This window comes from Vollenhovia emeryi, unplaced genomic scaffold, assembly GCF_000949405.1.
Source record: "Vollenhovia emeryi isolate VEMERY1.0 unplaced genomic scaffold, V.emery_V1.0 DF939153.1, whole genome shotgun sequence".
NCBI classification, from domain to species: Eukaryota; Metazoa; Arthropoda; class Insecta; order Hymenoptera; family Formicidae; genus Vollenhovia; species Vollenhovia emeryi.
In genome coordinates this window covers 1029724-1051995 of record NW_011967213.1, presented here as the reverse complement: position 1 = coordinate 1051995, position 22272 = coordinate 1029724, and the positions used below count along the sequence as shown (strand labels likewise).

Here is a 22272-nt window from a genome sequence, read left to right as displayed (position 1 = left end):
TATCAGCAACCAAGTTTTCAATAAAAACTAGAAAGAAAGATAAATCTATTACAAACAAGAAAACATTAGAAATGAATTTTCCAACGTAAACCCGACACATGGGTAAAATTTACCCGAACGAAATTTTGCTGTCTTCCCTGTCGAAAACGGTTAGGTGAGAAAATAGCTGAGTCATGCCTTCCAACAAAGGGATTAGTTAACTAATTTTGACCCTAGTATAGTACTGCCAACTCCTTATATTTTCAGAGCGGTAACGTTCGAAAAGTTGTTCTGGGTAAATTTTACCCATGTGTCGGGTTCTAGGGTTAAGAAATCGTTGAGCGCTCACTCAACAGTTGTGCCTGCTGAACGTGGCTATGGATTTCTTAATATGATTGGCTGGATCTAAAAGTATTAACCAATCATACTGAGCGCTCATTCAACAGTTGTGTCTGCTGAACGCAGCCACTCTTCAACAGTACTGCTGGGTCTACAATGGCCGCGTTCAGCAGATACAACTGTTGAGTGAGCGCTCAATGATTTCTTAACATGATTGGCTGGATCTAAAAGTATTAACCAATCATACTGAGCGCTCACTCAACAGTTGTGTCTGCTGAACGCGGCCAATGAGAGTCGCAGAGTCGCAGTCGTAAGAATAATCGACTGCGATTGGTCAATTCCGTCAAGCACATAAGAATTGACCAATCATAGTCGACTATTCTTACGACTACGACTTTACGCCGACGACAATTGGTTAGACGTGGCCGTATTGGATCCGGACGGAGCCAGGAGCCAAGAACTTAATAATAATACGACTTTACGACTTCTATGTAGACGAGGCTTTACCTGGTCGATGGCCGTCGTCGGCGACGCACGACTGCAAGAAACGGCCTGGCCGGGGTGCATTGGCGAACGCCGCGGACACGTGGTGGGCGTGGCCGGCAAACCACACCACCCGGCGCGGGCCAATCGCGCGGCGCTACGTCACGCGTGGCCTCTCTCGCGCTATCTCGCGTGAGCGTTATCGGCTGTTGCGGTCGGTCCCTGCGATAGTGGTATACGTGCGTCTTCTTCCCACGCAGTCACCTCGCTATCTTTGTCCCTCGTCGACGCGCTCGGTCGACTTGGGGCCTCTTTAACTGGCACCCCGCAGTCGCATCAGCTGTTGCTCGCACGCTGCCTGGCAGTACACGATCGACCGTCGTAACGTGAGCATCGTCTTGCGTTCAGGCGCACTCTGCTAAAGAATCGTAAGCGCGTTACGTACAGAATCGAGAGCATTTCCCCGGGACAAGAGGAGAACACGCACTCCCAGTCCCGCACACGGGAGTGACGGAATCCCGTGATAGACCGCGGTTTTTCGTGGCTTCGGCGCGAGCTGCGTAGTTGTCTCCCCCCGTGAAGGACACGAGGGACGGGATCGTCATCACGTCAGTAAGCGACCCGGCAACATGAATCTGTCGTTCGCCGGCTGCGGCTTCCTCGGCATCTACCACGTCGGCGTGGCGGTCTGCTTCAAAAAGTACGCGCCGCATTTGCTGCTCAACAAGATAAGCGGCGCGTCCGCGGGCGCTATCGCCGCGTGCTGTCTGCTCTGCGAGCTGCCCCTGGGTGAGTGAACTCTCTCTCCTTTTTTCCCGCCGCTTAGTTATGTAAAACGGAGCCGCTCGAGTCCCCGCGGGCGGATCGCACGTGTCCTACGTCTCTCCGTAACTTCTCCTCCGCCGCGACGTTGTTCGCCGTGAAATCCTCTGCCCCGTCGATCCTTGTTAATGCGAGTATCAGCAACTGGAGCCTCCTCTGTTGAAAGAAATGCAAATGTTAAGTAATATTAACCCTACAGGCCTGGGGCTCGATTCTTGAATTTATTCACTGAAAAAACAAAAATCTGATAGATTCAACCGGTCGTCTGTTAGAAAATGGACGAATCGGAATTCATTTAGGATTTACCAGATGTGTAGTGAAGTCAAGTGAAGTCTAGCAAACATCTGGTTATGAAATATCGAGCCCTATTGTGCTAACTAGAAATTCTGTTTCGTTTAGCTAAAATACATTCTGTCATACATGTGTTGGTTGATACAATCGAAGCATTTTTCTCAGTGAAGAATCGAGTCCCTGTTCTACAATACGTCAATGGTCTAATGAGAATATTTCTTTTCAATTTTTTGCCACGTTTCGACACCCGACGGCGACATACATCGTATTGTAGCCTTGTAGGACAGGCCTTAAAGCCTATCATACAATGCCAGGCAACAGGCAATAGGAACAGGGAATAGAATTTTTGACGCGTTGGATTCGTTGAAAATTTTCTTCCAACCAATCCAACGCGTCAGAAATTCTATTCCCTGTTCCTGTTGCCTGTTGCCTGACATTGTGTGATAGGCTTAAGCCTATCACACAATGCGAGGCAACAGGCAACAGGAATAGGGAATAGAATTTTTGACGCGTTGGATTCGTCAGAAATTTTCCTTCAACCAATCCAACGCGTCAAAAATTCTATTCCCTATTCCTGTTGCCTGTTGCCTGTTGCCTCGCATTGTGTGATAGGCTTTAGACTGATGGCAGAGATCAATCCGTAAACGCTGTCTCAGTCGTAGACGTAGGGCAAGGCAGAGAGAAACGTAAGTCGTATACGACTTACGTTTCTCTCTGCCTTGCCCTACGTCTACGACTGAGGCAGTCTTAAGCGTTTACGGATTGTTCTCTGCCATCAGCCTTAAACAGTTGAAAAAACATCGACCGCTCCTAGTGGTAACAATATAGTTACCATAGTCATAACAATAGTCATAACAAAAGAAAACTTGTGAAGAAAAATAAAAGAGAAACATTAGTTTTTTATTTTCTTTTAAAAATTTTTTTATACTATCGTCAATGAATAATCTCACCTCACCTTCGTTTCTTTTTCTTCTTTCGCTTTGTCAATCTTTCTCGTCACCTTCGGACTGCCGTTTCAGTGAAATAAACATTATGTGCCACAAATAAATTTTCAAAGACTTTTTCTCAGTATAACGTCTTTTCTTCTCCCTATTCTTCTTTTCACGCAACAACAATTGTTCGGCAGTTTCTAGTCTCCTCTCTCTTTTTTTCTTTTACGAATTATGTCTTCCCCTTCTCCCTTTATGACTGTCCTTATTCCTAGTCCTCGAACATTTCGTTATCATTTTCCACAGAGACTGTCATAAATTGTTCCAGTTATCGGAATCGTGGAAAGATCCCATTCGATTCTCTCACGTTTGTTTACATGACGAGATACCGAATTACTTCGTCGCGAAAATCTTCCTGAAAAAGAATTATGCGCTACGTAACGTCCGTGGTCGCAGGCTCGTTCGATTACATCCGAAAATTAATAAAACGTCGTAATTATCTGAATAATGCGCGGTCAAATGAAATTACAAGTTGTTGCACAATGAGGGGAATCGGCGAAACGGACGGGATGGATTTATTATTATGCCGCCTATAATTCATTCGCGTGTGTCGTTACCGCGATAACGAGAGCGACCGCGCTAATTAGCGCGCGACGCGGTAAATTTGTAACGCGCTGTCCTTTTCTCATATCGCTCGCTGTGATAGCGTTACATATCGCACCGTGGGGCAATGTCGTTAAAATTCCTCCCTCCCCCCCGCGGCGTTTATCGCAGGTGCGATACGCACGCGTGCTCGCTAAACCCGCCCGATAGGCACAAGTGAACCGTGTAAGGGTACACTGAAAAAAAAGTCTGATAGATTCAACCAGTCGTCGTGTTAAAAAATGGACAGATCAGAATTCCTTTAGGATTTACCAGATGTGTAGTGAAGTTCTCGCAAACTTCTGGTTATGAAATATCTTTCATGGTAAATCCTAAAGGAATTCTGGTAATTCCTATAGGATTACCAGATTTATAGTGAAGCCTAGCAAACTTCTGGTTATGAAATATCTTTCACGCACTGAAAAAAATTTCTGGTTGAATATGGACGAATCAGATAATTCCTTTAGGATTTACCAGAATTCCTTTAGGATTTACCAGAATTTCTGTAGGATTACAGGAATTCTGGTAAATCCTAAAGGAATTCTGGTAAATCCTAAAGGAATTATCTGATTTGTCCATATTCAACCAGAAATTTTTTTCAGTGCGGTAAATCCTAAAGGAATTCTGATTCGTCCATTTTCTAACAGACGACTGGTTGAATCTATCAGATTTTTTTCAGCGTGATATTACATCTGTCGTACGACAAGTTTTTCGAGCACGTCGATTGGCTGCAGAGTGGAAAAAAGTTCTCGATCTCTAGAAATTTTCTATTCTGCGGCCCGTTCTATTCTACGACAATCCTTTGTGCGTTGACTTCCGACAGCGACTCGCGTCTTACTGCGGAATCTTAATTTCTGTCCGAGGTCTAAATAAGGAGTTCGCCTTCACAGGTCTCAATCTCTCATCGTAATAATAATAATATTACGTAGCGCGTGTTATTGTTCCTATGTATGTACATACACACGCGGTGTTTACGTGGCGAACACCTGCGATAGAGCCGACGATTGACGCCGCGACGATCCTTGGAGGCGCCCGAGCTCGCTGCGACTTTCGAAGCCGCGATCGGTGCGTGCGGCTACTTTATCGCTGACACGCTTTCACAAGTCCTGAAATAATTCGCAAAGTATTGCGTAAACGTCATCGTCACCCTTACACCGCCTCCGGCCTCGTAAATGGGTCGCATATGCCTAGACGCGTGTCCGCGCGGGGGCCGCGGGGCGCCGCGTGACACGCGGTTTATCGCGCGGGCGAACGTTTTGTTTCCCCGCGGCGAGGCAAAACGTGCGTTGCCGCTTTCATTATCACGAGCAGCAGGATAAACACAAGCGGCACGCCTGTGCCCTCGTATCTCCCCGCACGCACACTGCGCCGCAACCATTATGCGTTCACGAATGACACAATACCGAGGCCGAGAGCCCCGGTAGCTTGTCACGCGCAAACGAGCGCGATTGTGAATTTCCGGTCTTTTTGCGTCAAAAGGGGAACGAGAGATTAAACTTTCACTAAAAATAGTTTTGCTATCATTTTATTCTAGATTTTAGAATTTTTCATTTAAGATTAAAATATTCCTTTCTCTATAATAAATATGATTGGCGCTATGTCGATCCTATTTTATGATCATTGAAGTGTAGTAGCATTGGATCCGGAAATTTTCTCTGTGGGTGCAGTTTTATCAAAGTTCTGTGTGACAGAAATAGAGAAAGAGAGAGAGAGAGATTTCTATCACTTTTTCTTTTTCTGTTGCGTTTTGCTTTCTCTTTCTTTCTTTCGGGAGTTGCCAGAAATAGAAAGAGCAATCGAACGTTGATGAAAAGAGCATCTGCCTTCTTTAGGATTGTTCCAACCTCTTGGTAAGTTAACTAACAGTTCAATCATACGCGTGTCTTTATTTTTCCTTCAACTTACAATTAGCCAAGGATAGACACATAATTTAACTATTAGTTAGCTTACCAAGGGGTCAGAAAGACCGGCTATTAAAGAGCTACCTCGGAGTATAATTTATGGCTTATGTTTTTAATTGCGCTTTCGTATTTGGGCCATGCAGGTGACGCAAGTTTGTTACGAAAGTTCCGTTGACGCTCGAAGTATCGAATAGCGCTTTTATTTAAGTCGCACCGAAGAGTGTTACGTCTGTTTTTTTTTAATATACGCATCGCCGAACGCAGCGAGCTTATTCGTGAATCATTTTCGACGGATGCGTTCGCAGCTGCGAGGTCGAGCGTCACTGCACTTCGCCGTCTTGCGCAAGTCCTAATTACAGAAACGAGACGAGTTACGTATACGGAAAACGCGCGTACGTCTTGAATTCAATTAAACGAGAGACTGCCGGGACACCGTGACTCACCGATGAGATTTAACTCGGTAGACTTCGGCACGCACTTGAAGAAACGCCACTTTGTCTTTCACCCGACGACCATGATTTATTATTCCGCAAATTACACCTTGACTTTACATCAATATGCAAAATACTTGTGAGAATGCTGCTAACCTGTTTAAAGCGACTGATTTTCAGAAGCGAATGACATTTGTCGAGACCTTCGGAGAGACACGTACAAAGATCTTGTCGCAAATTGACGTGAACAACGAGAGAAATTATCTCTCTATTAGTATATTAGTATAATCAGTATATTAGTATATTAGTATAATTGTTCATCTAAAGTCTCGTCTACAATACGTTTGAGTAAATAAAAATAAATTCACGAATTGATTTTCAATTAAATTTTCCCAGTCCTAAAACTTGGGTGAATCGCCGGTTAAAGTGTAATAATTCCACGCGTGTCTCCCATTAATTGTTACTCTCGTAGAATTCAGTCACGCGTTTCCGTGGCGTGCAAACAAGGTCATTTTCCATAAGACGGACAACAGGCCGATCAACAGCTGCGACAAATATGTTTTCGTGCGTTCGCGAGTGACGATGAAAATCATGGTCATGCGACGCAAATCGGCGGATAGAAAGAGAGTTGGGCGCTATCTCTCGTTCTCTCCGCCTAGATATGCGTGCATCGGTGTCAGTGGAACTGGGTTACGGCAGCACGTTTACTGCTGGACGACCGATTGGCGGTCTTTACTTTTCACTCCGACCGGAAGGAAGTCGGCGCGCGAATCTTTTCGTTTGAGGTCGAGAGGAGTATCGCGATTACACGGGTGCCCCACGGGTACGAAAACATATTTTCCTCGTAGCGCGAGAAAACGGCTCCGGCATCTTATCGGAGATTGTATTAATAGATCGAATGCGATCCGAGTGTTGATCGTAACGCGCTGAGATACGAGATATCTTACTCGCGTAAATCCCAAACACCCAGCGAGATACACTAGAGTTGATGGACATTATTTCGGCGATAAGGATCGATAACTCCGAAATTTATTTGCGCCCAGGGGGGCTTATCTGCGATAAGGCCGTAATTGTCGATGATTCGCCGATTACGCGGCCTGACAGTTTGCTGTCTGATAAGAGCAGCGATCACAAAATTACGTTTCGCGCGGTGTTTGTCGATCGCACAGCGGAAACAGAGGCCTCGAGATTGATAAATTGTCAGGGGAAACAGGTGCAGAGGAAATGTGCACTGGTTAATTGCATATAGCGTTGTATCATACCGCGATGAAACGCCTTGAAAGAGAATGCCCGAGATTTCATGTATCTTTGTCAACGAGAGATCGAAGTCGGTCAATGTCGGCTGACGGAGAAAACAATTACAATGTCTCGCGAACACATTTTTATTTTAAAACGTAACAATCAGACGCCGAGCCATTTCATCGGGAATTTACGGCGTAAATTTCTTAACACTTCCTCGCCAAAGAACCCCGCACTAATCATATGGAAAATCTATCCCGGTAAAATCAATTGGTTTTTTTCATATGTTGTAGCTTATGATCTACTGAATAAAAAATATAATGTGGTCACAAAGCTCAATAATGGACAGCTACCTAGTTATAACCAGTCAAACATGAAAAATTCGGGCTGCCCAATAGACAAATCTCGGAAAGTATTAATTTTTTGGAAAAATGTTTGAAACAAAAATAGTTTTACAAAATCTGTTGGCTGGTGCCATTATTTTTGAACTTTCATTGACCTTTGAAAGCTCCGTGAACAAACATTTTCCACAAAAATCTTTGTGTTTCACAGCAGAGATAAGGACCCCACGGTTCGTCACTCCCGTAGTATTAATTATATTGACTCAAAACCTAACCCTCTCTGCTGTGTGTCTGCAAAATAAATGATCTTAGGTTTGGAGTAAGTAAATACTACGGGAGTGACGAACCGTGTGGTCCTTACTGCGATGCATAAAGATTTTTTTGGAAGATTTTACTATTTTTGTTCACCGAGCCTTTCGAGGCCATTGAAAGTTCAAAAATAATGGTACCAGCCAACAGATTTTGTAAAACTATTTTTGTTTCAAACATTTTAGTAGTTAATTATGTTAATTATTTTGTTCTCGATGCTATTTTACATCATTTATTTTTAATGCGACACTCAATTATATTTGCCTTTCATCGAAAATTCACGCTAAAATTTTATTCTCCTCTCGAGAAACTCGAGTTAGCGGATAACGAACCGTGGTTTCATTTACGGATTAACTCATATCTCCAATTGCGAATTAACTCATATCGGCAATCAACGTATCGATCGTAAAGTTTCCTTATCATTGGTTATTCTGACGAGCGGAGTTAATCATTCTTGTGTCATCGATTATAGTTTTTGAGAAATGACTCTGCTCCATTGTCATACAATGTCACGATAATAGAATAATGTCTCCGATGACTCGTTTAGCTTCTTTTTTTTCCTAGATAGTGATCAGTGATGCACACGTATCGATCATGAATCGCTGCACATATTATTTGTCCGAACGACGCTTATCGAAGGACGAAGATTTAAAGTCCAATAGACAGCGCTTTTTCCATGCAAGTCAATCGACCTGTTACTGATCGTGACGATCGCCAGGTATTGTTCATGTCATTGTCCACGCGCAATGACAAAGTCCGCACGCACATTTAATATTGTTTGTATCTTCGCGCGCGTGCCAACGATAATCTCCAGGGATCGCTCGGTGGGTCGGTTGTGCTGAAATTATTTCTTCTTATCCTTAAGACTACAAAGATAGTCGCCTTATACGATCGTATGCATTCGCGCGTATCAGTCAGTTGATAAAAGATAAAAATTATCTTGAGGAAGGAGAAATGTGACACGCGTCGTACCATTTCTTCGTGCATTTTGCATGTCAGTAATCGGATTAGGTAACTTTGTCCTCTGTGATGCCACTTTTATCAGTTATTTCAATGTGTTACTTAATTAATTTCTCGTCTGAAATTCACAATAAAATTCTCCTCCCAAAAATCGAATCCGCTAACGTCCATTTTATGGATTGTCGAAATCTTAGACCCGGTTTCACCAACGTTGTTTAACTTTAAGCCTAGCTTAAATTATTAATTCGTTCTTTGTCTCTTTTCAACTGTTACTTTAGAAAGAGACAAACGTGAATTAAATTAAGATTAAAGTTAAGCGAGGTTTGGTGAAACCGAGCCTTAGGATGCGACAGTCTGTCTTCTCTTGTTAGAAACGACGATATCGTCGGGAAGATGGCATCTTCTGTTATTCAGATTTTTTTATATAGTCGTTCCCAATCATACACTTTAGTGTCAGTTGCATACACTCGGTATCCATACAGCACGCATGTCTAAAAGACATTTTTAGGACACCTTTAAGTCGTCTTTTAGACATACATATCTAAAAATGACTTAAAGACGTCTTAAAGATGTCTTTTAGACACGCATGCTGTATGGATAGCTTATTGTCAAGACGCGAGCAATAAGCATGGACAGTGGAACACGAAAATCGGGCGGAAAGTTGCACGTAAATTCGACTGCTCGAGCCTCGTTCTTGTTTTACCGATACAAAAATTACAATTCTATGAATGTGACTATGAATAAGACTAGGTAGTACAATACGATATGCCGGTATAAATAACGGTGTCCGGTTTGTCAACGGTAAACGCGCTCATAGGTCAAAAGCATCCACTTCGATGCATCATTCAATCCCGCGGTTTTTATTCGTATTCATGCAGCTCTATTCGTTTGTCAAATCCTATCGACATGCGCGACATTTACAAACACTTGAATATCTCCTCCAAGGAGATCTAAGAGATTATTTGCAGCATTTCTTGTATCGCATTTCGCGCACATTAACGCGCGAATGATCTTTCATGCGTATTCATCATCGTACGATTTAATATGCAACGCGATCAGTTCGATGCTATCGTTAACAGTAATTACGTAAGCGAATGTTAATGAAAAGTATTATTCTAAGATCCGGTTTTTCATTTTCTGGTTAACTGTTAACCAGAGGTTAATCGACTCTCAGTGCAAATCAGTGGCTATTTACTGTTTCCAGTGATAATCCACTGACTGACTTTTGAAGAGTATAGAAAACAATTCTTTATACTAGCCGATTAGATAAAAATGAGAATGAAACATTTAACCCTCGCTCACTTGCGAGAGATAACCAGAGGTTAATCGACTCTCCACCTTTTTCTGTAGAGAAAAGTCCCTTATTATTAGATAGCCTCCTAATATGAGATAGCGGAGTTTCTGGTCAATAGATAATGCCTATTCCACCGTGGATTTATTGGATGGATCGTTAAGAAAAAAGAGTGAAATTAAATGCGGAATCCCGCTATCTCATATTAGCAGTCATTAGGTTTGTTTCCCGTTCCTGCCTGGTAAACTACTGCGGTAAGCTGGAATGAGAAAAAATATGCTTGTCTTACTCTAATTTATTGCACTAGTTCACCAGTTTAGGAACAGAAAACAAACCTTGTCTCATAGAGGGCTTTTCTCTAATGCTTTGCGGTTGCCCATAATTCTCTCAAAGCTGTAAATCTACACGCGATTGTAGCCGTCAAACTATATTACTCAGATCTACATAAAATAATTTTAAAGAGTAGAGAGATATTTATAAATATCTCACTACTCTGTAAAAATAATCAGTGAATTAGCACTGAAAACAATGAATAGCCACTGATTTAGTACACTACTGCGATGTTCAGTGGTATACTTATAACTGCAAATCAGTGGCTCTTCACTGTTTCCAGTGATAATCCACTGACTGACTTTTGAAGAGTATAGAAAACAATTCTTTATATACTAGCCGATTAGATAAAAATGAGAATGAAACATTTAACCCCCGCTCACTTGCGAGAGATAATTTGGCTCGCGAAGTATTAGAAGAACGAAACGATGCCTCGGGCAGCATCTTTGTGGTCCACGCAGCCTAGTAAGAAAAGAATGATCGCGCATGCAATTGTCGGGACAGGTCATTCCGTATTGTTTGCAAGACGTGCAGCCGGGCCGTTATCTATTCTGGCATTTCGGTATTTTTGTCTCAACCGTGGAAAGCGAAATGCCGCCTGGATGCTGGTCGGAGCCCCGGGGTGGTCATCGTTTCTCCTTGATCTTTCCGCGCCACGGACGCGCGCAACGATCGCGCGGCGTAGAATCGCGGGAGCGGTTCCGACACGTGATGTCAGAGCTCTCGTCCGTATCGGTATCTCTGCGGCCAGGCGCGAGAGATACGGCGAACAAAGCGATGCTGTTCCCTATCGGCTAAGCTGCGTATATCGGATACGCTGACGTTCACACGGCACTCGCGCTGACTCCCTAACATTTTGCGCACATCATCTGATAACCCTTTCCGCGGCTGTTTTATCTCCCTCTCCTCTAGTGGCGGATGGTCCCCGGATGTGACGCCGCGACACGAGAATTGAGAAATCCGAAATAAACGCCCGCGTATATCAGCCGCGGAGGAGCGTGACTCCTCTTCTTTTTCGGCCCCAAGATCAAGCGGCTGGCCGTATTGTAAACATTGCGCGAATCTTCACACGGATGCACGTGCTTATCTCGGCGAGATTCGCGGCGTACGCATAGCGGGCGAAATCTCAAGATTCGCCGACTGCTTATTCGCCGATTATTCAAATGCAACGCGCCGAAGACGGCATTTAATGCGCCGATATTTCACTGTTGCGCGGAGAAAATAACGAAAAAATGAACTTGACGAACGATCCCTCTACATTTGTTTCCCTCTTAAATTGGAACAATCGTCGTTATTGTTACTTTTCTCGTAGATTCACATCTCGGAGAAGATATTCAAGTGTTCGCTTCATATATTAATTTTTTTTTTCTAAATAATACAAAAGTAAACTCGCCGAGTGTATTACATAAACGTTCATAGGCCAACATGACGAGCCACAATTAGGATTAAATTAAAGTGTTGCAGTATCAAATCATTAAAAAAAAAAGACAAATTAAGTATCGTATTATTAAATGATTTAACAAAGGTCAAAAGTGAAAGGTTAATTTTTTACGTTCAATTTGTATAAAACTTTGTATTGAATAGTTCGTCTTGGAAAGAACTTATCTCGTGTAAACGATAAATTTTCTGAAATGATTAAACGACGAGATTCCCCCCCTTGGGGGAGGGGGGAGGGTCATCGCGGGCTTTTTCATACGTCATTCCGCGATTTTTGCAGCGGATAATTCCCCGAGGATTACAGAGATCGAAACGTTATTTCAACAAGCAATGTCGCGTGGTCGATCGAAAGATAGCACATGCACGGCGATATCTCTCCTCGCCTCTTGTCGCTCATTCTTTCCTTCAGTCACTGACGTAGAATCGTCCCCGGAGTTTAACTTGGAGCAAATGCCAGAGAGATACGAGGAGGGGTCGTCGTAACGTTACGTAAATTTAATAGACGCACGCATCTGTTTGTTTATCTATTGTCGATTTATCATGGATATCGCGATATCGGCGATATTACGCGGTAGTCCTGAAAAACAGCGTATTTTGCAGCTTCAAGTATTTTGCGACATCACCTCATTTTGCGTAACATCGCGGCATTGAGATGGCACTGAGCCTTCGCTTTCGGATTGCGCGATCGGACATTCGCGCTTTGTCGTTCGCTTCTTGAGCTAGCACACTATGCGCAGTTCGTAATGCATGGTTCGTGATTCGCAGAAATTTGTTGGACATTCGTTATTACTTAACACACTATTCGTCATTCACAGTTTATCGTTCATAATTTGTTATTTGTCGTCTCGTTCGTGTTAACTTGGACAACTTTTAACCTTTACCTGTTATTACAGGACTCGCATCATAAGTCTATAATTAGTCAAGTTGCAATATTAGTAAAAAAAAACCGCTATTGTCGTCAAAACAACTGCTCGGCTAGCGAATCACGAATCGCGCATAGAGTAGCGCTAGCTTACATTCTGCGAATTAAGATTATCCGATAACTAGTCTACGCGCTCGACGCGCTAATAGCGATATCTTACTAAAAAGTCTCTGTTTAGAAAGATCAACAAATGAATAGAAAGCAAATATCTCATTAACGATAGGAATGTTGTTGATCGGGTATGAATCATAAATTGCAGAGTTTTCATAGCAGTTAAGAGCCTCGATAAAAGACCTGACAAGAACAAAAATAATCAAGATTAACGTGTTAAGAGATATGGTTTTTTAATTACGCCCATTAGATAAATTCGGGATAAGGACTCGACCTTGGGAAAATATTAATCTGTTCGTAATATAAATTCGTAATAAAAATCCGTGTGGGAACGTATATATATGTAACATTTCTTAAGCTTTGAATACGATTCTTTGGAAATCTTATCTGTATCCGATATTTTATCAATATACCATATATATTAATCGATATCTCGTAAATATCTTATCAAAGTTGATTTATCTCGCATTGATTCATTGTTCTCCTTTTCCGTTTGATGAGAGATTGCGGATATTTTGATTATCGTGACAAATACGAGTACATACAGGCATTTATATTTTAATTTTGTATATTCTAAATACTAAATATTTAACGTTTAATTAAAACATTTCCTATAAATAAAAATGCCAATGAATACATTTTTATAATGTATCGACATAAAATTTAAAAATATTATAATTTAACTGAAATACTCAAAGCGACGTTTCTTATAAATAAATATCAATGTATAAATCTGCCTGTTCACGTGCAAATTACACGGATGTGTGTTTTTAACAATGATATTAATTGCCTTTATTGAATGATATAAATCCTTGGTATGTTTAATCGAATAATTTTTATTTAAAGGAACTGTTTCTATAAAATTGTGGCGGTAACGTCGTAACAGGAATTTATTGCACTTTGTCGCGTTTATGTACTTTTGAATATTCCTATCTGATTGTGAGAACTGTGGCTTCGTTTCATTCAACAACTTAAGCAATCTGCTTCTCCGCGTTAAGTACCGCGAGATTGATGAATTTATCGTAATCAATCCAATTTTATCGATGGCGCGTTTATGATTGTATCATAGAGAAAATTCCTCTATTATGAGATAGGATTCTAATGTGAGATAGTAGATTTCCAAATTCAATCGCAAATCTTTTTTCGCAACCGTTACACGATCTAACAATCAATTTTTTCTAAACGGATTTCACTCCATGGGCGATAAATTCATGGTGGAATCAACAGACGATGCCTGTTAATTTAGCAGAAAGAAACTCCGCTATCTTATATTACGAGCCTATCTCATAACAGAGGACTTTCCTCTATGCATAACACAGACTCAGGTTGATTCCGCTGTAATTCAGGATCGTTCCCTCTCTGCTTTCAGGCGAGATGACGAGCAACGTATTACGCGTGGCACGTGAAGCGCGACAACGCACGCTCGGACCGTTCAGTCCGTCCTTCAATGTGCAAGAAATATTGCTAGACAGCTTGCGGAAGGTGAGTGGAGAAGAAAATGATGACACTACCACATTTGAATCTGGCAGTCTGTTTATGCGCGCTGTTTTTCTTCCATCCAAGCATTAATTATTCCTACCTCATCCAGCATCATGTACAGAACGGACTCTGCAAAAAACAAACTTTTAGATGTGCAGCGCGTAACTTTCAAGAGATTATTATTATTATGATTATTATTCTCAAATTACGATTTATATTCTACGTGAACAAAAAGAATCTTGATTTGTTCAAAGTAATATTGTATATGTCTTATCGATTTTTAGTAATAAAAATGTACCGGTAGTATGTCACGTTTTCAGTCATTTTTATTCCAGTCTTCTGACCGTCGTTTTTATTCCAGTTTTTACCAGACGATGCGCACATTCGTGTCAACGGAAAATTACACATCTCTCTAACCAGAGTATACGACGGCAAGAACGTGATCGTTTCCCAATTCAACTCGAAGGAGGACTTGCTGCAGGTAAGATATGTTAAATCAAGGCAAAACTTGTCCGCGATGGATCCTCGTTAAAACAGAGCATCGCTTGAGACAATAAGGCAGTAACTTTCCGTGTCTTTCGGAGAAGTTTCGTACATTTTAGTTTTCCTTTTCCCGAGTAGTTATTGGTCATCCTACTTTACACTGTTCTACGTTTTCTGCAGGCTCTACTAGCCACTTCGTTTGTGCCGTTGTTCTCTGGCTTGCTGCCACCGCGGTTCCACGGTATCAGATACATGGACGGCGGTTTCAGCGACAATCTTCCTACGCTCGATGAAAATACTATTACCGTTAGCCCGTTCTGCGGAGAGAGCGATATCTGCCCGAGGGACATTTCGTCCCAACTTTTTCACGTACGTATATTCGCGTGTGTCAATAATAATTTCTCGTAAATAATTCCTCATTAAAGAGAACGAAGCAACTTCGAGTTAAATTCACGAACGTGTGCGCTTACCTGATTCCTTCTTTGTAATTATTCGCATCACTTATGCATGTCCTTATGCTTTGCAGGTCAATGTCGCCAATACAAGCATAGAGCTCTCCAGACAAAACATATATAGGTTCACGAAGATACTCTTTCCGCCTAAAACAGAGGTAAAATAAAAATGTTAATTACCGTCTTTAATACTGCGTAAATGTAACTTAAATACCTTAAATGTCACAGACGTAGTTTTACACGCTTTTGAATTACAGATTCTCTCGAGCATGTGTAAGCAGGGATTCGACGACGCATTGCGGTTTCTACATCGTAATAATCTACTGAACTGCACAAGGTGTCTCGCGATTCAGTCGACATACATAGTTGAGAAAACGATCGACGATTGTATGGAATATGATCCGGAATGTTTGGAATGTAAAATGCATAGACAGGTGAGAGGTTCTACGATGCTTTCAATAGCGACGGTGTCTCCGATAACAATCATTGCATTCTACTTATTTTAATTTAAACTCAGTGAAATTTCAGTGATATTTATTAATATTTTGATTATCCTTACTTTACGCACTTGATATTTCACTTTTTAGGAAGCATTGGTAGCTAATATGCCCGAAACTGTGTTGACTATATTCCAAGATGCTATAGACTCTGCCAACAAGGGGCTTGTTAACTGGCTGTTTAAGCATCGTAGCATGAAGCTGTTATCGTTGTTGAGTTTGCCCTGCACGCTACCGGCAGATGTAATGTACGCTACGATCACAAAGTAAGTAGCCACTGAAATATACATGAAACATGCGCATGGAAATATACATCAAATATGCGCATCACAGACACGCTTCACATAGCAGTATTATTTTTATAACAAACGTACGTGCACATATAAACAAATTATACATACTTAATGCTTTTCATTATTCTCACTGATTGGAGGTGTTGCGTGCCACAAAGATATGTACACTTTGTAAATTAACATTCTTTAATATTAAATATCGCAGATTAATGATTAAGGAAGATTTTTGTCTAGAAGAATTTTCAAAGCAAATTTTGTTTAAAACAACTTCGATTATGAAAATTTACGATTTTCCGTATATATTTCTTCGCGTTCGTGTTCGATATATTAATTGATAGTTTTGTAAGTACGTAGACTTGATACTTTTTGAATTAAAACCACTACGCACCTTCCGTTTTTCAAAAACATCTTTTGACAACATGCATGATTGAGGAATTTTGAAGTTTAAGAAAATGCAGCAAAAACAATCCTCTAGACAGGAATCCCGCCTTAAGTTCGTTTCATTATCTTTTATTGCATCGTATGTTGCACGAGCAACAATATCAACGTTGATACATACCACAGATTCAGTCGATTGGTGCAATTTCACGCATAATTACCGCTTGTAATATTTGTATTTAACGTCATGCATGTCATTGGTAGTCTGATTGGTAACAAGATAGAAACTCGTGCCTTGGAATACAAAGTAGTCGGAAATGTTCTGCATACCCCGCAACAGGCACTTACTTGCAATAAGCATTTAACACACTCCCGGTAAGCATAAATTCTAAGATGTAATGCTTTCTGCAAATGTCTGAAATCTTATTTTCACTTGTAACCTCTACTTTTGATGCGCATACTGATGTTGAAGTCTTCATCCTTCTTTCACGAAAGTATTGTAACGCGCGCGCGCGCGCGCGAGTTTTTACATTAGTTGCGAATTTATACTTTGTAGAGGTGCAAAAAGTAATAAAGTATCTCGACGGACAGAGACGTCTGTTTGCAATAAATACTCGGAATATTTTATAACGATTTGCTTTGTAATTAATGAAAAACGTATCTGTTTTATTTCAGATTCATTATGAGTGTTCCAAAGCTACGACATAACTTAGTGGAATTAAGTAAATTTTTCTTAGAGCAGTTGAGTATAATGTTCCCGAAGATCAATGTCTATGCTCAGCCATTGCCTCAAACGATCAAGTGTTATTTCAACATTATGGAATATAACTCGAGTAAGTACACTTTAGCCAATCATTTATAATCTGAACTTTTAAATCAATTCTAACAGAAAGTTTTATCTAATTGTTTTATAAACAATCTGTGCAACAGAAACAGATGAACGTTAATATGGTTTAAGAGGATCCCGCAGCCGTTTGTATGACAGAATTACCATTTTCGTAATTGGAACCTTTCGTCGTATTAAATTCATGGAATCAAAAATGCTTGCGTACAATTACAGTATATGCATTGATGATCCCAGGAATCTCCGATTTTATACAAAAAATGAGTAAAAATTTCAAAATTCATATATTGATTAGTTATATCCTTGTAGACGAACTGTCACTTAGTTATAACTTATGCTTCGTATAAAAGTTTTACAACTTGTACTCACATGAAAGTGAGTTTCCTGGGATTGGATTACATGTAAAATTACTGTAAAACCCTCCAAATTGGGATTAGAGGTTTTAAATAAGAATATAGTTTGTATGAAACTTTCGCGTTTATGTATGGGTGTGATGTATTGTAGATGCGTGTCCGTGTAGTTATGTAGCCTGCGTTTCGTGTTTAGATGGCGCACACCATCAAAGTTCGCCGAGCCCTGAGGGATCCTCTTAAGTGAGCTTGATGCGATTTACATTCTTTGATAGTGATTCTTATATTTTCGAACGTTTGCAGATGACGCGCAGGTTATAGAAGAGACAGAAGCTATGTACCAAAAGCAAAAAAATCTGAATTTGACTCTCCAATACAACGAATGGTAAGTAATTATAATGGAAATAGGTCTCTGATATAAGAATTATATCTAACAACCTTTTGAATTAATGTCATTACGGTTAAAACATTTTCATGTTACAGTGGACAATCGTGGAACAATTCAAGAAAATCGAGCTGTATAATAAATATGGGCGAGTTTACATCAGTGGACGATACTTTCGAAAATATTCTCCAAGTAAGTAACAAGAATAATAGAGTGTTTAAAACACAGTTTGAATAAGTTTCAAGATAAATTTTATATTGAATTATAACTTTTACTAGGCGACTTCGGATCAAGAGGCTGTGATAGCGTATTATTATATGGATGATAACCATAAAGTGCAAGTAACAGAAATATTCGATGTAACAGAATCAGAATCACATACCATGCTGTCCTTAGATGAAGTTGATACCAATAAAAAACTCCAATTCGATGATTGGGATGAGCCTACATGGTTATCTCAGCATACATTTAATGACGGTAATTAATTGGTATTTTCTACCTAAAAAATATCAACGATAGAGATTTATGATCAATATTTTAATATGATTTAATCAATGATTTTAATGACCGATCTAATTTAATTCTTGAAATTTTGTAAAATGTACAGCAGCTACAGAGTCTCTTTACACCGACGGAAATCAACAAAGCATGGAAAATTTGTCGGATATATCGTTAGATGAGATATTGGATAGCGCAAATATATTTTCCGATCCAGAAAGTGAGTGGGACGTCGAAAAGGACTCTGAACAAGTGGAGGTGTCCAAATCTCCAGACAGTCGACCGGAAGTAGATCAACCATCCACAAGCATGTTGCTATAGAAATAAGTTAACAGCCTGTTCATTTCTATATAATTGATAATGTAATTTTTGATGATATATTGCAAGAACATATGTGCTACTTAAATAATTTATAGAGAGAGACATTTTAATTAATTTACTTATATATTTTTATTTTTCTTATAAACAACTTGCTCCATCTAAAAGAGAATAATCTATGGATGATTTTTATTATTATTACAGAGTTTCTATAATTATGAATATATCAAATAAAATTATAACTTTGTTGACATTTAAGCTAAAATATTCTAAAGATTAGTTTCACCATTTGTATCTATGTATACATATTTATATTATAGAAATATTTTTGGAAATCTTTGTTATCAAAATTTAGAAAAATTTTATTAAAGCTTCTTACCGTTGTTACTTTTTAAAAATAAATATTTATGCTTTGTTTCATATCAGTTTAAGACTTTGCTATCTGGAGATTTAAAGCTGTAACGAAATATTTTTCATACATATCTTGCTTTAATTACAAAATAACATTTCTGGAAACGATATATAGACTACAAGTTTATAGATACGTCATTATAACGTGTGTTTTTTACTACACTTGATATGTGTAGCATTCAAAGTTAAATGTCTCACTTTACATAAACATGTACATTTAATTCTAAATGTTCTTGCAAGATATAATTAAGATAAAGCATTTAATATTCAGGCACAATTATTGAATACATGCCAATAATGCCACTTGCATGTAAGCGTCTGTAGTATGACGTGCAACAGTATTCTATGATAATTCAAGTTTACCAACTCGGATTTAAAAATTTAACATTAATAACGAGCGCTTGCCTGAGTTGATACATGTTACACAAAGAGACTGATATATTGGTGATTAAAGAGCGTCATATATCAAAACCATCGATATTTTTGATTCTAAAAAGAAACTCTGGAAAGTTGATCTTTTTTAGCGAAAATAGACTAGTACAATTTTCGTATATCGAACGATTGAAGATAGACGGCTAACGAACTGAATTTTAGTAGGAAAAACAGATGACATCACATATTTCATGAACTTGAAACAGATATAATGTTAAAGATTAAATAATTATTTTTAAAATAATGATTTTATCCTCGATTAAAAATGATTATTTCTATTTTCTTTTTGATTTATTATTATTCGTTTGTAGTTAAAAGGATACATCTGGGGCTTAATCATGATTTTTTTCCTCTAATGAACAAGAGTGAACAATTTCATTGATAATATTTAAAATCCTTCAATAAAATTTTTCACCTTTCACGAGTTCACACTAGACGAAAATATTTATGATTGAGCCCCTCCCAAGGAGAATAAAAAGTCAGGATGATGTCAATTTGATGTCATATTGACCAAATTTATGTCAAATTTTGGTCAATTTGATGCCGTATTGACATAAATTTGGACAATATGACATTAAATTGACATCATCCTGACTTTTTGTTCTCCTTGGGCTGCTTCTATAGTGTATAAGAAATTACAGCTAACTTTTAATACATGCTAATCAGACAAATATTTGTTAAACTTGAGTTCGGAAATTATTTTTCCAAACTACAAGATAATGTTGTACCTTGTAGTATTAGAAACAAGTTGTAAACTTGTTTATAACATGGTTGATATATCGTTCTTCATTGTAACATTTGTTTGAACACATTTCTTCAGGGAATGTGCATCCAAACATGTATGTCTTAAATATTATTATTCTATTTGCTTTGATAAATTTTATTATTCTAAGAGTTTATTATTATAAACTCCTAAACTTTAGCAGTAATTTTTTATATTCTATAATCTGATGTATAATAATTTTTTTCTCTACTACGATAAACCTATACTTCACACAATTATATTTTCTAGAGAGTCTTGATGTGCAAGATATGATATGTATTAACAATGCTGACTCAATTCACAATTTTGATGAGTATATGTATGTATAAATGATCTTTATCACATTATTTATCGCTCGTTATGTATACGTATGTCGAATGGATATAAATTCTTTCTTTGTTTCCACGTATTTCTCTTTTGTAGCTTATACGTAGAGCATAAATATCTGCAAACGTTTCTCAAAAAATTCGATGAATATAAAAACCTATGTACGACAACAATTACCTCTATTATAATTTGTTATTAATTTTGTTCATTCAAGAAGTTGTTGAAGCATGCCGAATCTGGAGGTTGTGAAAATAGAATAAATAGTTTAAGAATATCTTATTGTAACATTTAAGATTAGAGAATAAGGTCTGTATTTTTGCCACATCATCTTCCTGTTAGCGTTAATTATTGTTGAATAATTATTGTTAACTAATTTCTATACTTTAATAATAATAGATAGCACATACTTTTATATTCCTTCAAGATAGTATAATCTCGAATAGATTATTTATAATAGATTTTTAAAACAAATCTTTTGTGATCGTATACAGCTGGGTCTGAGTGTCAAAGATTATACAGATTTTATATTATGTTACAAAGCAGAACTTAATAACTATTGATCATGACCAGTTAGCTTTTAACGATATCTTGTTTCATACTGAATAGTTTTTTTATACACGTTTTAAAATTATATTTAAGTTTAATTTACGTACTTTAGAACTCCTATACATTCCGCTTTATACAAGATCGGGATTATAAAAAGAAAATTTGCCTACTATTTGCCTGGTTTTCACGATGGTTTTATTCAGAAAATAAGAATGTAAGAAAATATAGGTAATATATAATTGCTGTGAAATATTCCTGTATGTAAAAATTACTCTAAATAGATATGCAAATTATCTTTTTTATTCGTTGTAGGTTTAAACAATGCAATTTTTGAAAATATTTAAATCGTACGCTTTCGATTAACGAGTGTTATATTTTTGATTTGGTTATATATACGTAGTCTTCCTACTTGTTTATTTATGAATGATTCAATTAAAGACATATTGTGAATGAAAACGTTGGTCTCCTTGACAAATCTTCCTTTTTTCATAAAACATTAATATAAAATGTTATGTGGTGATCATATTGTGAATGATTACGCTTATTGTTGTGTTATCGTACCTCAGTAGAATAAGTAGATTAAGTGCTAACGAAGAAATTAAATCAATTATCTTGCCTATAATTGATATATTAAAAATTTGATATAGATTTGTTCAGGAAATACCTGGTTAGATATAATTTGAATATACAAAGGAAACCTGTGAGAAACGTTTATCTTAAGAACAAAGAGTTCTAATGATATTACATAAGTATTAGCAAAATATGTATGTTTTGGTATTTTTTAAATGCTAGCGATTTGTTTTTCACTTCGCAAAGCCTCGGTTAATTTATACATGAATATAGATGAACCGACAAACATTGTACGATGGCATTATATTAAAAGAAAATTAATGCATTTATGTTTCGTTAGCTTCTTCTAGTTTTGCGCATGGATATTTCTTGATAATTTTTATGTTTGTAATTTGTACAAAAATACCAAGAAAATATTTTGTGATATTACATGTGTAAAATATGTACTTTTTTACGATTACAAATAAAATGCAATGCATATCGAAATGT

General features: G+C 38.4%; 1 protein-coding gene across 3 annotated transcripts; it reads left to right on the top strand.

Moving 5' to 3' along the window:
* The first annotated feature begins 761 nt into the window (after positions 1-761).
* Positions 762-20489, top strand: LOC105565342 (patatin-like phospholipase domain-containing protein 3). Of its 3 annotated transcripts, XR_001009188.1 has the most exons (14): positions 762-1590; positions 14127-14239; positions 14598-14717; positions 14900-15088; positions 15246-15329; positions 15429-15605; positions 15759-15934; positions 16604-16714; positions 17015-17172; positions 17837-17918; positions 18017-18110; positions 18197-18395; positions 18526-19756; positions 20162-20489. XR_001009188.1 is itself a non-coding variant. In XM_012018456.1 (13 exons), exons 1-13 carry the CDS (start codon positions 1431-1433, stop codon positions 18735-18737), a joined length of 1875 nt encoding a protein of 624 aa, XP_011873846.1. In that variant the 5' UTR covers positions 762-1430; the 3' UTR covers positions 18738-20104. The 3 variants fall into 3 exon arrangements, 2 of the variants coding, with proteins under 2 accessions (XP_011873846.1, XP_011873847.1); XM_012018456.1 differs by lacking the exon at positions 20162-20489 and having other exon boundaries at positions 18526-20104; XM_012018457.1 differs by lacking the exons at positions 16604-16714; positions 20162-20489 and having other exon boundaries at positions 768-1590; positions 18526-20104.
* The last annotated feature ends 1783 nt before the right edge of the window (positions 20490-22272 follow it).